The following is a 22,959-nucleotide window of genomic DNA, read 5'->3' as shown; positions in this document are numbered from 1 at the left end:
TCACAGTGACACACAAATAATTTCTACGTATGTAACACAGCTTTGACGTACCACTGACTCTGCCTTTAACACTGAGGTGCACTTTGAAGGTACCAGTTTTTTAGTCATGCTCTTTTTTTGTTTTTCCTTACATCCCAAATCCAAGGAGAAATTAACAGAGTAACCTGATATTATGCTACAAAATGGAGCCTGGACAATATATAATTGTTCTCTAGTTTTTTTATTCATAAAATGAAATTAAATTTACAGCTCCAGAACTGGATTTCTGCTAACATCTAAAGCCTCCATACCAGAACTCCTCAGAATTCTTTGAAACAAGGTCTGTTAATACTAATAGTCCTTGCAATAAATTCTATAGCGGAAAAGGTAATCTAAGACCTATACATACACACAAGTGGGGGTAAAAAGCCATATAATATTCCATATACTGCTCACCAGCATGCCTCAATATCAGCATGAAAGAACTTTTTAACTTTGAATCTTTTTACCAGCCAAAAGCTATAACTGCAGTTTATGTTTACAAGAAAATAAAGGTAAAATAAGGTATTTAAATAATACATTTTTAAAACCCCCAAATAGTACAAGACTTGGAACATAAGTGAAATTCCCAAACTTATCACCAGTCAATTCTATTTTTAATATTATTTTATATTTATGTTTTTATAGGTTTTTTTTATACTTCAACATATGCAAACCATAAGAACATACATTTCACCAAAACCATCCCTACAGAAATACTTATATTTAGAAAACACTTAATGGACAATGTCAGGGATAACAAGCACTTGAAACTCATATTTTACCACTAGTTTCTGCAAAAATGAGGTTACAAATCTATTTGAAAACTGTTTTCCTTGCACTGGAACATTAACATACACTGTACTTGGGGGTTTTACACTATATTTATGTCTTATACCATTATTATCAAGTACTACTAAATGTGAGTGCACTCTTCTACTCAGTTTGGAAATACTTCAGTTAAAATAATCTCCTACTGTGGCAGTAAACGTCTATCAGCTATTTCTTACTGCTCAGTTATGACAAAGAGGAAAATACCATTTGTATTGCACTAACTAATCATGTAAATAAGACTCATGGCAGAGAAGTCTGAATGTGACTTCATATTTGGAGAATCTTATTTATTTTAAAGCCGCATGTTTCCTAACGGTTTCAAAGTAAATGTGCTGATCATCATTTTGCTATAACAAGGTAAGTCTGTCACAGATATTAGAATCACATAACGAAACATAGTGCACTTTCTATTTTCCTGATTCTTCAGTTTAGAACACCCCCTTCTATTTTGCTCATTTTCAGGCTAAAAGTCCCAACATTTTCTCCTCTTTCATTACCCAGATTCTTGCCACACCTGTAATTAGTCATACACATGCCAACCTTCCAAACTGACCAAAAATTCAGCTGTAGCTTTTCATTTTTAAACATAGATATTCTAAGGACTTACTGCACATAATAAACTTTGGCCCCTTTTTAAGAGTACAAATGTATCCTGCATAGTGCACATTAGAAAGTACCCTGCTAAAAAAAACTTGTTATTAATTTATGTATTAATGATTCTATCTGAAAGTTTGTAATGCATGAGAAATGCTCTCCTCTTGAGCGAGTTCTGCATTCCAGTTCTCCAAAATAAGTAAATATATAGCTTTTTACATTAAAAAAGACAACACACTTTTCATAATGCACACTACATAACTATTCATTTATCAGCGCAACACAAAGGACCAGTACTTCCACAAACAGGATTTTATGAACACTAGATACCCCACACACACACTCAGAAATACTGGCAGCAACCACATAGCCTCTCCACAAAGGGACCAACTGTTTTAACTACCTAATTAATTTCATATAAGCAGAATAATATGGAAAGTGAATTCTAGTAATTTCTATTACAACTACGAAACTCAACCTGAGAGGTTCATCATCTGTTTGCAGATACACTATTCACAATTTCATCTTAAAATTCACCTGTAGCTTTCCAAAAGCAGAAAAAGCATGAAAAGACATGAGCAGATAAATTCTTAGGCTCACATTCCATTTACCACAAAACCACAAAATAGGATACAAAAGCTTTTTAAACAGCTATTTTACAAGGTTTTTGTGTATTCTGCTAATAGCTTAACATTGGCACAGTCTTAGGTGAAAAAGGCTGTCTTCATGCCTACCATTCACATGGCTGGAGTGACCGAAAAGCTTGCAGAGAAGCATCCATTCCAGCAAAATCCCAAAATTTAACATCATAGTCATATCCACCAGTTATCAAACGGGCACCTGAAGGATCCAACCCCAAAGCAGAAACCTATAAAGAAATTAAATAAATTAAAAAAATTAAGGTCATTCAGCTTTTTTTTTTTCTTTTCTGTGAGTCTTTAGCTGTCAGCAAACCATAAACTACTACTACTAAAAAAAAAAAAAAAAAAAAAAAAAAAAAAACACCCAAACCAAAAAACCCCAAACAATTCAGTGTGCTGGTTTCTTCCTAAAATATGTCAGCTATATTTCATTAGTAGTGAATTTTCACTACCTTGTATAATGTCTGAGTATTCTGGAAAGGGTAGGGAAAATGGCAATAAACCACTCAAGAGAGCTGAAAAAAAGTTAGTTTCTAATCATCTCATCGTAGAATTCGCATACGTTTTATTTCCATAAAGAAAACTGTACCCTAAACTTTTCTCAAACGTACAAATAATATTACCAGTAAGAGACTGAAATGGCATTTAAACATCACCAGTTCAAGATTTTGCGCTAGTTAATTCAAGGCAACTCATGTGCATACATACATTGTTGGGTTAAATTTCTCCTCTGAAAAGAAGGAAAGGAAAAATAAAGTATAAACTTAATTAAAAAAAAAAATCACAAATTGTATTATTTTACCTAAAAAAGCTCAGAAAAATTTGCAAAACACCATTTGCTTCATATACAAAGCTTGATGCTGAAAACTACCGCGAACTTTGAGGAAAGAACGCTTAATGCTCACTACTCTCATTTGTTACCCTTAAATCAAAGGTTGATTAAAATCGTATTTTTTAGTTAAATCCTATTTTAATTCTCTATTTGAAAAACTTTATTAGTGTACAAATCACCATATGGAGAAGTGACATTAACAAAAAGCATCTCATTGATTCAGTACCTTTTCCTTTCAAAATTTTTTTTTACTTTCCCGATTAAAACATGTAAATATACTGCTTTGTGCTATCCCTAAGAATGAATTACATGCCACATAGTGCTTATATCAGTGTGACGTATTCGATTTTGAAATAAAATAGATGTAACTTCTTACATGTTTCAAAAAGAAAAAAAAAAATAGAAACAAATGCCCTTTTTACCATTTAGTACAATTTTTAAATCCCATTCATTTAATATATGATTTCTAACATGCAGAAAAAATGGGCTTCTTCAGATTAATCATGCATTCAATTAATAGACTCAAGTGTTCTATCCCACAATAACAAGTATAACAAGGACCAGATGTGATATGAGACATAAGAAAGCAGATTCTTCAGAATACCTCTGATTGTGTATTCTTTTTCATATCCACCTATGTAACCAAACAATAAGGGAAAAAAAAAAAAAAAAGAACAAAAAAACAGAAACAAAACAAAACAAACAAAACAAACAAACAAACAAACAAAAAAAAAAGAAATCTATATATCCTTGAAATTTCATTGGGAACTGCAAATCTTATTGCACTGTAGAAGCAAGGCAACAAAGAAATCTATCTGGTTCCTGGAAAGAATCTCCAGCTTGGGAAGTATTTTCTGAGAGCTTTTCAGCTGCACAGTAATAGGGTCATCAGCAAACCAACATTCATTAGACTGAAGGGGTACAGATGGGATACATAAGTTTAGCTGAAATAGAGTACACTTTATGAACATAATGAGAAGGCTATTTTAAAACGATGAGGTGAAATCTTGATAAAGATCTGAAGTTGATCCCATCTTTACATGTGTGCAATGACAGAAGTAAGTGGCTTCATTATTCTAAAAGAAGCAAAAAGAGTACTACAGAAGAGCTGGGTTTTTTATTTTTCATTCACTGCATCCAGTCTAAACCAACTGTGCTATATATACCCATCTCATAATTCACCTCTGCTCTAGGTGATGACAGCTGCATTCTCATGTAGTCAAAATACCTCCAAAGTCTTCCAAAATTGTAACTTCCATTTTAAAAAGCCTTTTAGTTAGAAATAGCCTGAGCTAATGCTTTAAGAAGCCAACAAAAGATTTACTGTTGTAATATAGAGAAAAATAATTCAAGAAATTTTACATAATAAAGTTTGTTATAAAATGTATTCAAGAAGCATACTGAAGAAGCAATTACTATCACATGTAGAATGGGAAAATAGCTTCCAAATCCTAATATACACAGAAATTATTATGCAAAGAAGTTACATGTAATAGTATGCATATTTTACATGTCTTATAAGAGAATATTTTTCTGTTTTCATTTATAATTTGTTACTTTTTCTTTTCTCTACGCCTGTTTGTCTAGCACTTAGATAGAACAATTGGGTAAGCCTTACCACCTCTCCAAAGTCTAAGAGAGACCACAAAGTTTGATGCCAGATTAATGAATTGACACTTCTGAAAATATTATGTAAACAGAAAATAAAACCAGGAGTTTTCTTAAAAATCTAATACATGAAAATTATATATATCCTTAGATTGTTTAAAGCCTCATGAAAAAGCAGTTTTCTCAACTAGTTTTTTTTTTTCCTTTTTTCTTTCCCCCTCTCCGAAGAAACTTTCAGGAGCGCCATAAGTACAAATTCTATTAACTAGCTGGCAGTGTCTTCACAGGGATATAACAACAAAAAAACAAATTTTCTCACTGAAGCCTAAGTCATGGTCCAAACTGAAAAGGATAAAGAGCAGCATAATTTTTTTTAATGGCCAAAAAAAATATGGGGAAAGGATTTGGAAACAGATTCAAGGCTCTTCATAGCCAGAAAATAAATTCCATACTACAAAAATAGACCTTTTATCAACCAGCACATAAAAACAGCTGGAAAATGAGATTACCCAGAGATAAAAATAGTGACTACAGAACAAAGAAATAATAGTTCCAAGTCAGAGAGTGGTTCTTTAGAAGAACGTAAAGGAGCAATATTGGAGGTGAAACCTAGAAAAGATATACTCAAAATCAAGGAAGACCAAAGTTTCAAGAAACTGAAAATGGTATGTAAAAGATAGTTAAAGATTCAAGGAAAATGAAGGAAACCTATATTCAGCTACAAAGAAGTCCTAGAAACTTCAGCAATAAAATTATCTTTAAAATCCATGAACAGTCAAAGAAAGGTTTAGGTTAGACCTATGTCTAGTTTAAGAAGGTCTAGCCTACAAGAGGACTAACAATTGCAGGAAGGTCACTTGACAGAAAGGAAGAAGACAATGAGATTGCAATTGAGTCAAAGAGAGCCATGTTTGGGTTATTGCAAGAAAGCAAAGAAGCAGCCCTAAAACACACTTTCAACTGCAGTAGGGCAAGAGCTACACTAACATTACAAATAAAGGAAAAGAACTAGCTTCTTGATCTTTAGCTGACAATAATTATGTGCTAACTTATTTCATAGACTAGCTCAGTTCAAGGAAAAACAACAAGTGTTGAAAATGTGTTACCACTTACTGCTTTAGTCCCATGTTGCAGTGTAATTTCATGAGAATCTGGAATTTTCTTGACAGGGTTCTAGAATAAAAAGAAAATCCACCTCTGTGAGAACAGTGCTATGACCAAAAAATAAACCATAACAAAAAAAAAAACCCAAATAAACTGTAATGCATATATATATGTACTTATATATATATTTATATGTACTTATATATATACATATCTACATATATAGGTTTCCCTTACACCAGCAGTAACCTGAGGAGGACAAAGAAAGTGTAAATCATAAAAAAGAGACTGATTCCAGATTTTTTTAATGGATACACCCTCAAAAATATTAGGAATAATTATTTAAATATAAGATTACATTAATAAAGGTAACATATATGTATTTCCTGGTCTTCCTCCTTAAAATTGTCTTAGGTTCTTATTCATCGATATCTAACAATACTGAATTGTGATTTAGTCAATCCATCACTATGGATGGGCTCTACGAAGTTAACAAAATTCATTAAAAAAGTCCAGACATTCACTACAGGAGCTAAGTTATCTATGTGGTTCATTAAGATCATGGACTGGCTTCCCATTCCACTTGTGCCAACACTCCAGCTGTCATGGGTCTGCACAATTGCCACTTTGACAACAGCCATAACAGAGTCAAAGTAATTCAGGGAATTATGGGGGAAGTCAGGAGAAGGAAGGTGAATGTTTGTTAAGTGGTTATCTTCCAGAGTAACTTGTAAACGTATACAAGCCCTACCTTCCAGGAAGCGACTAGACATCACCTGCTGATGAAAAGTAAAGAATAAATCTTTTGTATTCTTTTCCTTCCATGTGCACCCTTTGCTTTTGCTTTATTAAGCTGCCATTACCTTGATCCATAAGGTTTTCTCCATCTGTCGTGGTTTAAGCCCACTCGGTAACTCAGAACCATGCAGCCATTCATTTACTCCCCCCCCTTCTTCCTACCCCCACACCCGGGAGGAGGGGGAGGATAGTCAAAAGAATGTAACTCCCGTGGGTTGAGAAAAGAACAGTCCAGTAACTAAGGTGGAACACAAACCTACTACTGCTACCACCAATAAAAATGATAAGGGATACAACAACGGAAGAGAATACAACTGCTCACCACCTGCCAACCAATACCCAGCCTGACCTGCGCAGTGATCTAGCCCTTTCAGGTAACTCCCCCCAGTTTATATACTGGGCATGACGTACTGTGGTATGGAATACCCCTTTAGTTAGTTTGGGTCAGGTGTCCTGTCTCTGCTTCCTCCCAGCTTCCTCTCCTCCCTGGCAGACCACGAGCCTCAAAAAGTCCTTGGTCAGAGTAAACACGACTTAGCAACAACTAAAAACATCGGGGTTACCAGCATAGTTCCCAGGCTGAAAATCAAAAACGCAGCACTGCAACAGCTACTAAGGAGAAAAATGACTACTACTGCTGAACCCAGCACACCATCTTATTTTCTCCCGCCTTTTCCTGCTGAGGAGCAGCGTGATAGAGCAGCTTGGTGGGCACCTGGCGTCCAGCCAGGCTCAACCCATCACAAGGTAACAGTAAAGGTTTACAAATAGCTACACATGACATTGTGAAAGGTATAGCCCACATGGCATTAAAAGACACTTCCACAGACTCAGTGGTTTACAAGTTGAGAAGCAGGTGTAGCTCAAAATTCCCAAGTGAAGCTGTGATTATGAAAATTAGATTATTGTTCTATTAATACCACAAAGCACCTGGACAAAGGTATAACTTTAATATGAATTAAGTTTTCCATGCCTCATTATTCCCTGCACTATAAATTGGTATTTGCTTATCTTGGGATACAAAAAGCTGATCACTCGCTGCTGCCTGTACTTGCCTCTAAGTACATTCCTAAAAAAACAGGTGTGAAAAAAAAGAAAGAAACAGCTTTCTAGATTCACATTGCCATCATTCACAGCAAAACATATACTACTTTTGTGAATCAAAGGCTTTCTCATAAACCATCATTCCTGAAAGGACAAACAGCATTTTGGTCATTCATTCTCACCTTAATCACTGCAAGGTTCCTTATCTTGTATTCAAACCCACTTACTGGAATATTATAAGGTTGTTTATTTCATACACCTTACCAGGAAGGTAGGTGTTGTATGTCTATATTGTGTCAGCACTGTATTTTGAGAGGGTATCTTACCTACTTTAGGAGTTCTTTCAATAATCCAAATAAAAAAATATTAATAAATATTAATAAACAAAATGTGTTAGAACAAACTTCTTTAACTCCTAGGTCCTCCAGGTGACAATAATCAAACCCTCTTTTAATGAGAGGAGAGAACTACTAAAATAAAACAGTGCACTTTACAGTGCACTCATGTTGAACATTGTTCTGGCTACTTATCTTTAAGGGAGAACAACTGATAGGAATGCATTCTGCCACCTGATAAATCAGGCAACCTGAGCCTGGAAGTCAGACATCTGGCGAGTGCCAGAGGTGTTACGCTCTGCAGTGTCCAAGGGATGCCTGACAGTTAAAGTAACTGTTTAGATTATTCAAAACAAAAAATTAAGATAACAACATCCAGGAATGTATCTTGGCATAACATCTTCAGATTAGCTAAATATTTACAAAAAACCCCATGCTGGCTTATTCTATTTTAGTAACTATGAACTTCCTAAATGATTGAAAACACTCTAAGTAGCTCTAATCTACAAGTGCCTGTATGCACAAACAAAAATCAGATGAAACTACCACTCTTCCATTTATTAGATACCAAAGAATAAGAAAAGCCATAAAATCTTTTTTTCAAACTATCAAAGAAAAATATAGTTAATACTTTTAATGCTGAATTGAATATCAGGATACAATGTATATTGAAATATTACTGTAAGTCTGAAAAAACAAATTAGTTTGACCAAAGTGTACCTGCACTTCCAGGTATTCCAGTTATTGCTTGGATTTCAGCTGTTAAGTTCCCACAACTTTGTTAAATCATTGAAATTTACTATTTCAAGAATGCTGTTCTGAAAAAATTGTATTCTAATTAAAACAAAATGATATTAAATCTTTACAGGATTTTTGTTGGTTTTCTTTTTCCTTAAACCTTACTACGCTGAGTTGTTTCCCTTTAAGAACCAGCAAAGAAAAACACCTTCGCGTTAACGTATCTCAAAAATTCTTAATTCCCTGTCTTACATAAGATTAATACAGATTAAATCTGTGACATACTAAATTCTAGAATCTCACGGTTTTTCTTCAAAAATGAAAAGTCTTACCTTTTAAATAACTTCTGCAATGGGATATTGCAAGTCCGGCATCATATCTGCAGTCTGCAGTTACATTTTTTTTTTCAAAGAATTCCAGCCTTATCTGACTGTTAAGCTCTGTGCCTGATTCTACTCACTGCACCACTGTCCCTAAATATTGTGGATTTTTTTTTTTTTTTTTGTTCCTTTTGGGAGCTTCCATATCCTCAAGCAATATTCAGAAAATATGCCACTAGAAACCACAGGCTGAAACTAGGTCAGAGCCTCCAAAATCTCTTGAGAAAAATCAAAGACAAGAACAAAAAAACCAAGTAAGCCAATGATGTAGGCCAAATCAGCCATGGAGGGATTACATACCAAAGGCAAAAAATAGTTAGAATCTGTATTTCTACATCCTACAACATATCCTTCTAACTTGGGATTGTGAATATGAGCAATAAAAATCTTTAAGACTTAGCAGAAGACATAGGGATACGGGTGGTGATAAAAGAATGGGCTGGTACCTTTTCAATAAACAGAACATATGGTTTGGGGAGAAAGCTCCTACAGAAATAATAAAATAATACAGTAAACAGCATCAGAGGAATTCCCAATTTAAAAGTATCTCAACCTTTATCATCTGTTAGCCTAACAGACTGACCATCCAAAAGACGTTTTAGAATTACTTTTGAACAACCATTTGGGGTTAACATGATTAAATGACGTCCACAGCTTACATGGATAAAAGCAAAGACTAAGAAAATCAAAACTCAAATTCCACAAAGACATATTCTGCTGACCTCACACACACAGTAACTGTGAACTGCACTTGTTGAAAAAAAAATTCACCCACTAGAATCTGATCTCTCTCCCCACTAAAAATACCCCTACAAATGATTCACCTTTTCACGGCCTAACCACAGAAGGGCAGAATAATGCATTTAAGCCTAAAAGTACCTCTATTGCTCTGTTTGCAGAAGTCTGTATATCACTAAATGGGAACTATACTTTGTGAAAGATACTTGCAAGCTATAGGTAATCTTTCACACACATCAAGTCCTTAAATGAGAACTTTCCTGGGCACCCACGAGAACACACTTTAACAGAGGAACTTTAACAGAGGAAATATTTTTTTATTGTGTTTGCAATTGTCCTTAGATTCCAGTTTAGAGGATTTTGCCTTCCTTGAGGATTTCAGGATTACATACTGCCCTAGAAGAAAATAAGGCTTCCCTTTTCCGTATAGCTTCTGTGTTTTTAGAGCTCTCCTGAAACGCTGACGTGTGGAAGACTCGAATACTTCTTATTTGTGGGAGCAGAGCTGTGGTACAGCATGGGAAAAAAAAGTGAAAAACTAGAACAGGCTAATATAAAGGTGAGCACTTTCCCTGTCATGAGGGGGAGAAAAGGTTAAAGTTGGCTTGGCTACTACTTACTTTAAATACCTTAAGCACTATATTATAAACTCCCTTCTACTGCAAGCATAAATGCTCACACCCTGGTCTTCTCAGTCTCTGGTTTGGTACACTGCACATTGAAGATGCTGCTTGTTCATGAGCAGCAGTAAAGGGGGAGGAGGCAACAACTACACTTTACAGAGATTTCTCCATTTCTGGTGGAATTGTGGGGTTTACAGCACAAATTTAACAGAGATGGTCTGACACAGATAGATGACTGCTTCCTAACTATAAGACAGAAAGAATAACTGAGTCCCTAACAGACAGCAGGAAAAGCTAGAGAATGGGGGGGAAGGGAGAGAGTAAGACAATATGGAATGGATGGAATTGCCTTCATCTACTTAACAAACCTGCAGCAATTCAAACTTCCAAATGAACGGCTTCTAGCAGAAAACCATGGTTTTAAACACGCAAATTTCAGGCTTTCCAACAACTGAGAAAATAGATTTCAAATATTTTCAAAGATTTTGTTTAAATGTGTCATGTTTTAATTTTTTTTTTTTAAAGCATCTTCTCTTCCCCTCCAAAATTACTCTAATTAGGGGAGCAGAAAAGTTTGAGCGCCTTTTATTTTAGGCTCCAGCATACAGACCGACAGTGCCGAAATTTTCTTCCTTGTGACCAGAAAGTAACAATTTTCTGTATCTTCCATTCTTTTCCAGCAAAGAGTTCAAAGAAATTAGCATGATTTAAAAAAGTAATCGAGAGGCAGAAGTTAAAAAGATAAATGTCATGTCTCCTGATAAAGATGTTCATGCTATAAATTATGTAACATTGAAATAAAATGCTCTAAAGAGAGATTTTAAGAATAAAACAAATGGACAGGCAACTCATCAGCAGTCACAACAGGAAAGATGAGATTTCTGACATGGTAATTCCCCAAGAGAAGAGGTCCAACACCACAAACAATTCAGTTTGAACAGGCAAAATACCATAGAAAACCACTGAATTTTGCATACAAACACACACTAATGTTCACAGATTGTTCCACAAGTTACTCCTCATGCACTGATTAAAACTCCTTACAGACTGATTAGAACCAGGAGCAAGGAGAGCACGTAGCAAGTACACTACCCTGGACGTCAGGAAAACAGACTTTGGCCTCTTCAGGATCTGCTTGGTAGAGTACCATGGGACAGAGCCCTGGAGGGAAGAGGGCCCAAGAAAACCGCTAAAATTCAAAGATCACCTTCTCTAAGCTCAGAAGCAATGCATCCCAAGAGAATATCATGCAGGAACTCCAGAAGGCCTGCATGAGTGAACAAGGAGATCCTGGACAAACTCCAACACAAAAAGGAAGCCTACAGAGGGTGGAAGCAAGGACAAGGAAGCAAGAGAGGACTACCTGAAGGAAGGAATATATATCCTGTATAGTATTCTACAATACTACTTCTAAAAACTGCAGGCTTTTCAAGTCACAATTTTTCAGTATTTTCCTTAAAAAATTAAAAGTGAAAATAAATGTCTAAGATATACAATAAGATTGCACAAGTGTACGCTCAAGTGAAAGATGGAGTATGAAAAAACACAATGTGAGAGATGAGCAACATTTGTTTTACAGCAACAGAAAAACAGAAACGTTGGGTTAATAGGAGTACGTTATCCACAAACTTGAAGGAAGCATCCAGATTTGAAAGAACATTTCAACAACTTTTAATTTCCTCTTTTTTAGGTGTTAAGAGTTGACAGATGTATTCTGATGCAGACTTGCATGTCATTAAACACAGTTTGGCCTAGATTCATATAATCCAAGTTTCTGAATGTGATGCACCTAAACACTGAATACGCTTCAGACTTCATATACAGCTTTCAAAAAGGGAAAGATGACTCCAGAAGAAGAATTTGTGTGTCAAAAAACATGAATCATATGGAGACCTCTCCTCTTCATGAATTATGCAGCAAGAGCAAAGCACCTAAGCCCCTGGGTGAATCTGGGCCTTTGTGTGTGTATTATCTACAATTTTGGCCTAAAACAAGATAAAGAAGAAGGAAAATATTACTAGAAAGCAGGAGGATACATACAAACACACCGGTGTTAATCATCTTGGATGATATTCGCATGAAGCACCCTCAGTATCTGTTACTCATGGAAAAATGTAGATAACTCGTAACTCCATGACAAATGCAGAAAACCTTCAAAATTAACAGAAATATTGGAAGAGCCCTACAAAATGCTCTCTCTCCCAGTTATCCTTTAATTTGGGTACCACTTAGCACAGAACTTATGTCTTGAATTTTAAGTATTAGAAGACAAAGGAGATGTTATTGTTCTCTCTAGTGAGCTAAACCACATTACTCAAGGGTGCATTCAAGAATTAAAGAGGTGCTTAAGTAGATGAACTTCCTTATGAATGCCTACAGGAAGCAAGTTTGTTTATTCAATATGGAAACAGTACTGTGCCTAGCCTCTCTCAACATCATCTAATTCACAGCCTCATGAAATTTTTTCTTATGATCTGAACCAGAGTGTTTAGTAAGGTTTAACCAGCAAGGGAAAAGACCTTAGATTAAATCTTCATTCCAACACACGTCTAACTAAAAATAATAAATTTGTAATGTTATTATAAGTCAGATACAACATATTTTATTAGATAATGGGTCAAATGGCAATTCAGAGACTGTTTCCAGACACAATAGGTAACAATGAATTAAATCTCCTCTTCTCTTTCATGCCGCTTAATGGCATGTCCCCTTCTGAAAAGACTCCAACAGCTTAAGAATTTAGAAAAGGCATGGTAATTAGAGTCTCAGCATGGTTTGCAAATATCAGTTTTAGGTATGTCACACTTACAAAGTACAGCAAAAGCCTGCCTAATCCATCTCCTGGGAGACATTTCTAGATAGATTTCAGGAGGTTACTATTTTTCACCTAGATGCTAAAATCTCATTCAGATAATTTCTAAATTTGTAACAAGCCCTTGATTTATGAAGTCCCAGTTTATATTAATATTTATGACCTGGGAATTTTTTCACAATGTGTACTAGAGGAATTCTCTTGAGCTTTCTCTAAAGCAAGTTGTAATCACTGATAAAACTGATTCAAATCTAAAATTGCCTCCAGTCATTCAGGTTTCCTTTGCAGTTTCTGGGGGACTGATTTATTTACAGAGTATTCTACTGATATTACAGATATGCTACTTTCCGCTCACGTATAACCTATTTCATCTTTATCATCTGTTTCAAATGCACATAAATATTTCATATTTGCTAAACCAGTACGCACTATCACCATATACCACCAAAAAGCATCTATGTTTACTCAAGAGACGGTTTTACTACAACAATAAGATACACAAAATTACTACAAGATACCATGTTAAGAATGAATAAAAGTCACTAGCTCTTTGTCAGACATATCTTTAAAGATTATTCTTTAGAACTGAATAGATATTTTAAAATAAAGGACTATCTCTATTTATTCCGAAACAGTAAAATAGCACAAACCACAGATCAGCTGACAATGAGGAGAAGCAAAAAGAACATGCAATCAATATCTTTACTTTGAAAGGTCTGCTCAGGCTGGCAGGTAACCAAAGAATAGCTTCATTCTGAAATCAGAAAGGCCAAATAATAATTGTGAATTTTTAACTCTTTGGAGTTTAATTGCCAAATGCTTAGTTCAGATGCAAACAGGCCTCACTAAAGCATTCATATGTGAAATATCACATTCAGCTTGGCAAGAATTTTTGTACCACACAGATTCCACATAGAATTTCTCCCACAGGAAGTATGCCCAAAAAAACACCCATGAAAGAATCCAAGAACACAACATAGCATGTAGAACCAGACTGAACCTAACTTTAGTCAATGCATAACATTTTTCAGCTTGTTAGCCAGTTCACCTAATTTTTTTACATTACACTTGCTGTAAAACATCCTTTGTCTAAACTATACAGACACCTTATCATTATCACCTTTTGGCATACTTTAGGAAAAAAAAAAAAAAAAAAAGTGTGAAGTTCTTTTACTTGCCTACCAAGAGAAACCATGAAAATCAAGGTTAAACTAAGAATTCCATAAGCAGTAGCCTTCTTTTTTTAATAGTTAAAACACTTCTGTATGTTTTTCAGTCATTAAAATAGCTTCACAGCTCTCCAGATCTACCATCTGTCTTAAAAAAATTTATGAAGTTTATAAAAAATTTCGAAACCATATATGCACAAAATTTAACTTAAAAAAAAAAATAAAAAAAACAAACCAACAAACAAAAAACCCTCTGCCTCTACATATTTTAAAAGTCAGTGACACTATTTAGCCCTCGTAATTCATGCAGCAAAAGACAATTTTACTAACATGCACTTCTACAGAAATACATTTGTAAGCAGCACTACACTCTGAATTTTAATTCTGGACTCCTCAAAACTTAAAAATCCAATGTAATCAATGAATGCTCAAACATGGAACTGCTGTCTAAGACATGGAGATTATTACAATGGAAATAAAATGCCCTTCTCATCAAAAGAAGAGCCTGATGTTAATTTTAAGAGTTCTGGTGATCATGTTAGCACAGAATTTCATAGGCATCAAGGCAATACAAATTAAGAACCTCTAGACCTCTCTCATTAGTTAGCCGTCTCTTTTAAACTGTACATGTTTTAATGACCCATATTAAAACAACACACCATTGGTGCAGACCACTCCTTGACTTTGGACAATTAATTTCATTCCTGCATACCCATTTCCTCATCTGAAAAATGTGAATAAATAATACCTATCATAAGGAATCTTCTACATGCTAGGTTTTATTCAGCCATGTTGGTGAAGTTCTTCAAATTCCTCAGGGATTCTATTACTCTTAGCAAACACACTACAGTCAGCAAAACTAAACAATCACATCTCTAGAGACAGAGTTGTCCACAGACTACACTTTTCAACAGTTTGCAAACTGGGAGTGTAGAAAAAGTGTCCACTCAAAAGTCTACTCCAGGATCTTAAGAGAGTCACTAATTTGTGCATACCATTCCAGTTAGTACCCAATTATCCAGTTGTCTATAAACTTACTAATCAATTAGGTTAAGGGATTAAAAAGGAGGGCAGGGAGGAATGGGACTATGATGTGACCGAGATGGAGAGCTTATCATCTGCTAGTCATGAAAAGATGATCTACAACCACAGGGTGAAGGCAGGGGGTGGGGGTTAAAAATTACAGCATATCTAAGTTACTGCAGGAAGGAAAGACAATTTCCTATTTAGCTCCCACAGCTGGTTCCAATTCTATTACTGTTTCGATTACTAATTCTCCCATGCCACCCATAAATTACAGTCAAAACATTAACATTTAAGCTGTCTTATAGCAGCACAATTTTATGTAATGTGACAAGAGAATAAATTACTAAGTAACTTTAACTATGCATCTGGAAAGAGAAAAAGATACATTTATATTGTACAACCATGAGGTCCATGCTTGGAAGAAACACCTCTCCATGCTTCACTCAGGTATATTCCTTTAATATCAGAACGAGATAGTGCATTATGGCCATATGATGCATCTCATATTGCAGTAACTCATAGTGGGTTGCAATACCCAATGACACTGAAAATAATTTTCCAAATATTCAGGGCAAATACTATGAACTATCTTAAAAACCACAGCCTTGTGTGAATATCTTGGTTTTAGTTTAAATCAAAAACTCCATCAGTTTTAAAAGTCACACCCAAGAATTGTGATGCATATTCATCATCTATGCGTTTATGCGTTCACATGGTAGCTCTTGCTCTAGTATCTATCAATGTTAATATTCCTCCAGCATAGTGTATCAAATATACTGAGTTTTATACATGTAGTCTGAAAATTCCAAATTATTACAATTAAACCTGACAAAACACACTACTAATTGATTACGTAGTAATTAAACATCTATTATTCAGTATTGCTTAATTGTGGACTATACAGACAGAGCCCAACATATTTTATAGTGGCATGATGCCCAGACATCAAATCCATCTTATTATAGTAATTCCTCAGGGAGGCTGAGGTACAAGAAAATACAGAAGCAAAGCTTTTACTTTCTAACCCAGCCTAAGATAAAGATCCATTGTCTAGACAATACACAAAATTTTAGCTGTGCACATGGACAAAGAAGGCAAAAGCTCAAGAACACTGTATCTTACTGACCGCAATGCTTCATTTCAGACTTTTACTAATATTATATTAAGGCCCTGTATATTTTTCTTACTCTGTAACTGTCAGGAAAAGTAGAATATTAAACAGATCCTATGAGATCTTTCCTTCAACTATTCAATAGGCTTCTAGATCTTCTCCAGAAAGAGCTCCTGCAGATAATCCATGCAATAAAAAGACTACTTCAGTTACTAGCAAAGTAAGCTTTTTTCTACAATCTACAATTTGTTTGGATTATACAATTCAAATTAAGTCACTATTATTGTTTAAATAATAACATTGTTAATCTAGCTGAGATGATTAATAGCAACATGCATCATCAGCTTGGTCATTATAGAGAGTTAACACGATATTTTAAACTCAGACTTACATAGCACAAAGATTAACAATTTCAAATGTTCAGATGATGTTCTACAACTACTTTCTTTTGGAGTTAGGAAAGAAAAGCGCAGACCACAGATGTAAAGAATTTCAGATTCCAGACCACGTATCTGTCGCAAGACGCTCAGCAAGACAATTTGTTGTGTGTCTAAGTATTTTATCTTAAATGGGATAAAAAGTCCCATCCTGCAGGTGTGCTACAATAACAAATTAATAAGTATGGTAGGTTCATTCGCGCATGAGCTGCTCAGATTCTACCAAGCCAGAAGCCATTCCTCATGCCTATCGTTAATACAGACTCAAATAATAGTTCGGGTTGGAAGGGACCCTTAAAGGCCACCTAGTCCAACTATCCCTGCAATAAGCAGGAACACCTTCAACTAGATCAAGTTGCTCGAAGCCCTGTCCAACCTGACCCTGAATGTTCCCCACAGGAATGGGGCTTCTGTCACCTCTCTGGGCAACCTGTTCCCGTGCTTCACAACCCTCACTGCAAAAATTTCTTTGTTCTACCTAGTCTCAATCTACTCTCTGTTAGTTTAAAACTATTACTCTTTATCGTATTGCTATAGGTCCTATTAAAGTCTGCCCCCATCTTTCTAATAAGCTCCCCTGAGGCATTGAAAGTCCATAGTAAGGTTTCCCTGGAGCCTTCTCTTGTCCAGGCTAAACAATCCCAACTCTCTCAGCCTGTCTTCATAGGAGAGGTCTCCAGCTCTCTGAGTATCTCTGTGGCCTCCCATGGACTCACTCCAAAAGGCCAACATCCTCCTTCTGTTGGGGGCCCCAGAGCTGGATGCAGACTACAAGCTTATTTTCAAAACAAAGTAAAAACAAACAAAACACACTATGGGGAAGCTTAAAAAAAAAAAAAAAAAAAAAAAGGAAAAAAAAGAAAGGAAAAAAAAACCCTCAGGGTATAATGCTCATATTGCAAGAGAAATCTTGCAATTGTTGAAAAAAAAAAAAAAAAAAAAATAGGTACGTGTATTTCATGTCTCCTGGCTGACTGATTGGTGAAGTTAGCATGGAATGCAGAGTTGCATAACTACCATTCCCATAAATAAGCAAGCTAAGAAAACCCCTCCATCAGTTCCCCTGTAACAAGCAAGTGCTTAAACATAGGTCCAACTTGCTGTTTTACCGAAAGAGAAACAAAAGTATTATATAAGCCAAAAATGAGTGTCAGAGTAGCAGAGAGATTATAAACACATACTGGCTTTCCACAGGAAAAGTTGAAGTGGTGGGAAGGAACATATAACCCATAAAATAACCTGAGTTAAATGCAGTCCCAAGAATTTTTGTTCAGGTTCATTCAAATTCCCTGCTACGGATATTTTCCAGACAACTCATAAGGAAGCCAGACAAGGAAGACCTTGGACGTGTGATCCATGAGGTGATACAGCATAATTCTAAAACAAATGCTACCTCACCTAACACCTACTGCTGTCCCAAGCTTGACTGTTCCCCAGGTCTTTAAGTAATTTACATTTCACCTCTTGGAAGCCATGCAAAATGGACAGTAGATAAGCTTATGAAAGCTGTATTGCCTTGAGTTTTTCAATGCCATTATTCTGTTTACAGATAAAGTATAAACTCCTAGGTACAGATCACTTGAAGGCATTTTTCTTTACATGCTTGCTTTCCAAGTTTACCTTGCCCTCTGCATCATACATTCAGATACTCCAGATCCTCACTTCGTCTAACTACCACAGAAAATACATAGCAAAATCAGACCTCTGAGTAGAGAAAAATGGCATCCTCTTGTCTTCAGGCTCCTCTCCTGAGATCCACATAAACCTCTAGAGAAAGGGACAAACCCCTTTCATAAACCAACTATTTCAGAAGCCACTATATAGGGCAATTAATTAAAATGGGAAAACCCTGACACTGACAGTAACCTGTTTCTACCTCTGAACCACTTGCCTTGGAATTTCAGTCTAGTACAGAAATTAGAAAATAGAAAAAGCAAGAATCCTGCTTTTAAAATACAATCATCAGTTTGACACAAACATCTACAAAAATTACTAAACCCTACCGAAAGCTATTCATGCATTCTCAAATCCTCAGTCACTATGATATTGACAATTTCAGTAGTGTGGAACATAGGTGAGGGACAAGCTATCAAGAATGAGCAAATGCATATAAATAGATTTTTGCAGTTGGTTGTGGGCATCAAAAGCTTAGAAGTATCTATAAATACTGACAGACACAGGGTAGATACACAGTGCACTGCCAAAATTCTGCACAGTAAAGGGAGTGGGGGAGTTCTAACTAAGACACTGGAATTTTTCATAAACTTAGATATCTGGTCCAAGATGGTAATTACTGTTCAAGTGATAGACTTGTTTACAAACTTGCACTTCAGGAATTCAACCCATAAGCTATATCGTGAACCGCATGCAACTTAACCTATCAACATCAATGGATGAAAGACCTGAGATGACCTCCTTAGAACTTGTAATTACAACAAGGTATGGTATGGTAAGCCTAAGGTTTACACAGTAAACCCTTCCCATTGTTAAAGTGCCAAGCTGAGAGATTATTGTCAGGGTGCTTCAGAGGTTCTACACCATGCCTCTTCAGCAAGAACACTGGCACAAAGTCAGGCAGTGTACTATCAGGGACTGCAATGCTGAGTTTTCAAAAAACTTATGAAATGTGAAGCTGAGTTATTTTCTTTGATGAGAGGTATGTGGTTACAGATTAAAGATAAATATTATTTATTCACCTTATTTCAAAGAAACATTCTGCACATGTTTGGGTTCTCATATCAACTCCTGACCTACAAAACACATTTCCTAACAAAGAAAGCCTAAAACCACCACTGATCTTTCTTTTAGACACTCTGTGCCTCAATCAGTCCTGATTTAATTTTTTTATCTGCAAAAACTGCAGTATGTACAAACAACTTTGAACCAAAAGCAGCTATTAGTAATTTCTATTCAATTTAGTTCTGAAAGTGAGCCAATTACATTAGGGGTTATGCAACAATGAAAGAAAATACAGCTTAAAGATACTTTCTTGCCTACACATAAACTAGGTTTTAAATACGCCAAAGGAAAATTGTATCACTAACTACTGTTCAAAAAAAGTGAATAAACAGGCAGTGCCAAGATTGGCTCCAGAAAACAATTTTTACTATACTTAGAAAGCAAGTATGCTTGATACACACATAACTGCCAGAAAGAGCCATGAATCCTTGCAATTCCACGTTTTCTTTTGTTTTCCCTCCATACTTTTCAGAGCAATACTGAAGAGAAATACTAACTCTTTTTCCCTCCTTCCCAAAGAGCAGAGGATTTACACTCTGTTCTTACCCTACTGACTTACTGTACCATTAAGTGTTTTCTCATATTACTGATTCTTATTTGCCTAATTTGACTGTTATGTTTTAACTGCTGTACATGACACGTATTATAAAATCTGCCATCATAAATCTGATTGTATACAGTACTTCAAGATGTAGCTAGACAAAATTTTCTCCTAATCAGCTACAGAATTTGGGTGATCTCAATCATATTCTGCCACCCACACAAACTTGGTTGCAGAGTCCATCATAAGGTTACTCCATAAAAGCATCAGACAGGGTTGCAGCTTCCATTAGTTCCTACAGTATGTGAGACTCCTCCCAAGAGGTACATTAATGTAAATTGCATTAAACTACACACAATTGAACTACAGCTGACAACTATTATTTTTTGACAGGGCAGAATTAGTTTTCATAACTATCATGTTATTTGGGCAGACGCTCATTTAAAATAACATTATAAATAGCATAGTTATATCTAATTTAGATTTAGTGACATTCATATTACTCTGGGGAGTTAGTATTTTTGCTGAAAATGCAGTGAATTAGTTGACTACCGCTCATTCTGCATTCAAACACTGATTGCAGTTTCTTATTTGGACTACAAGTCTTTAAGAAATCACAAAAAACTACCACTGGGCCTACTCAAATTCACTGTCTATTCAATGCAACAAAATTGCCTTACATAAGAAAAATAGATATAGAGATAGCAACTGGAGTAAGCCTAGCACTATTTATACCATTAATTTTGATTTAAGTGAAAGGATCTGCTCTTAAATTGCAGCTGTTAAATGCAAAAACTTCCTTTATTACTCTATTACTTACAGGCTTGCACTATTAAAATACAAATAGAAACATTTACTTGGCATATTAAAAACCTGTTTTCAGAGATTCCTTTTCAGAAAGGACTAAAATATGATGTGGAATCACCAGAGATGGGAATACAAGCAGGAATGAGACACAGAAGATGCCTGATCCCTACCAATTACAACATAGTACAGGTATGTCACAGACAGAAAAATAAAACAAAAGTCCCAAAACAACCAGCTGCCCTCATCAAAGTATATGCTAGATAAGGCAACACCTAACCATAGAACAGAGGAGTAACTCTAAAGGACTCTTTGAAATGATAGGCAATAAATTCCAGGTTAAAACAAATGAAGTCATCAAAAGAAGTTACTAGATCATTGGCAGGAAAGAGACACACGTCACAATTTTTAAACTATTTTCTATTGCTATATACTGCAAGTTTTACTCTTCATCATTATTTCTAGGATTTACCTGTGGATGATACACATTCTTCTATTCACTGAAGTCAGCCCTAAAATTATAGCACACTTCTATGTGACCCAGTGTTTCACTTTGTGTGCCTGCACACCTATGTATGACATCTAAACAGGGCAGGGAAAACCTGAGTAAAAGTAAATACATAAGGAATACACAAGTAATACAACAAAACACAAAGGAGTTTACACCATCTCCATAATTTCAGTATTCTCCACACAAAAATTAATGTAGTAAAAAACAATTTATTTTTTAAGACGGTTTTAAAGCCCACAATGTTCACAAAGATTTAAAATTGTAGAACAAGAAGGGGTTGACTTTAAAATGCTTCAGCACTCTGTGTCACAGCGCTCTTATAAAATATGCATGTGTAAACTAAAATTCTGAAAGGCTGTTTCAGGTGCCATAATTGTTGCCATTCAGATGTGGTTCAAAAGGTTAAGAAGTAATCACCATCTCCCCTTCTGCTTAGAATATTCCTAATATGAAGACTGAGAGTTTACCTCTTCTGAAGACTTGCAAATTCAGCTTGAAATCTAATGCCAATATGATTTGCCTTTTCAATTCAACCGTCTGCATCAGCCATCATATTTACAGACAGTTCATTTTCTGAATAAAATCTGATCTTTTATTCCTACTTTGGCTCTTTCAGTCCTGTCAACCCCTCATTTTTACATTTGCTTTGTGCCTGCATCTGTGTAGTACAACTACAATATATGCAAACAAGATGTTTACTCGACCTGCAGTAGATACAAAGGCAGGCTTCAAACTAGGCCCCCAGAAATGAAGGCTCAATAACATGCTAGAAATGCCACTCATTTTTGATAGCTGTCTTTCGGGGACAATGACTGACAGCAAAATAACCTGCCAATCTCTGCATATTACAAGAAAACTGGAGTCCTATTACTTTCATTTTTGGTATTTCAAAATAGGTATGAACTATCATAGATGTACACTGAGGGGTCAAGGAAGCTTTAAGCCCATCTAACTTTGACTAATGAGAAAATGCCAAGTCACGGGACACAGCAGCAGCAATGCACTTCAAAAGCTGACAATTCAATTTTTTAACAGGAGGGAAAAAAAGAAAAAGGCTATATATATAACAAAGAATTATTTCTTTTGATTTTGTTTTTTCCCCTCTTTAAATTAAAATGTATTAAGACCTATGGTTTGCTTGTACTACGTACAGGAAGAGACTTTAAGAGGCAGATATAAAAATTTTCATAATTCATAGGGCATTGAATCTCTACAATGATCTGAGTTCTTTCTCACACCTACAGTAATCTACAAATACACACTATACATTAAGTAATAGGGAAGTATCACCTATTTGTGATACTTGGGAAATACTTAAAAAAACAAGCCAAGCTTTCTAGCATTTCCACACAAACAACTTCTCTTAGTGAGAACTCTAGTTTTTGCTTTCACTCCAGAAAGGATTAAAACTAATTAATTGAATAGTTTAACTCCTTTAAACTGTTTTCTCCTCAACGAAAGCTTTGCCCATGCACAGAAAAATAAGTTTCATTCCTAAATTCTATAGTTCTTCCAGGATTTA

At 35.5% G+C, this 22,959-nt stretch overlaps 1 protein-coding gene across 4 annotated transcripts in view; it reads right to left on the bottom strand.

The window, feature by feature from the left end:
* Positions 1–22,959, bottom strand: part of WDR70 (WD repeat domain 70) — a 114,798-nt gene that overhangs the window by 79,355 nt on the left and 12,484 nt on the right. For 3 of the 4 annotated variants that reach the window (XM_080637847.1, XM_080637845.1, XM_080637846.1), the window contains exons 6-8: positions 5,641–5,700; positions 3,524–3,553; positions 2,181–2,314 (exon numbers count right to left, since the gene is read on the bottom strand). In XM_080637847.1, the coding sequence (XP_080493973.1) occupies positions 2,181–2,314; positions 3,524–3,553; positions 5,641–5,700 (224 nt within the window). The remainder of the gene's footprint in view (positions 1–2,180; positions 2,315–3,523; positions 3,554–5,640; positions 5,701–22,959) is intronic. The other variant, XM_080637848.1, reaches the window with a different exon arrangement.

This window comes from Psittacula echo (assembly GCF_963264785.1).
Source record: "Psittacula echo genome assembly, chromosome: Z".
Taxonomy (NCBI): domain Eukaryota; kingdom Metazoa; phylum Chordata; class Aves; order Psittaciformes; family Psittacidae; genus Psittacula; species Psittacula echo.
This window is presented reverse-complemented; position numbering and strand designations above follow the sequence as displayed.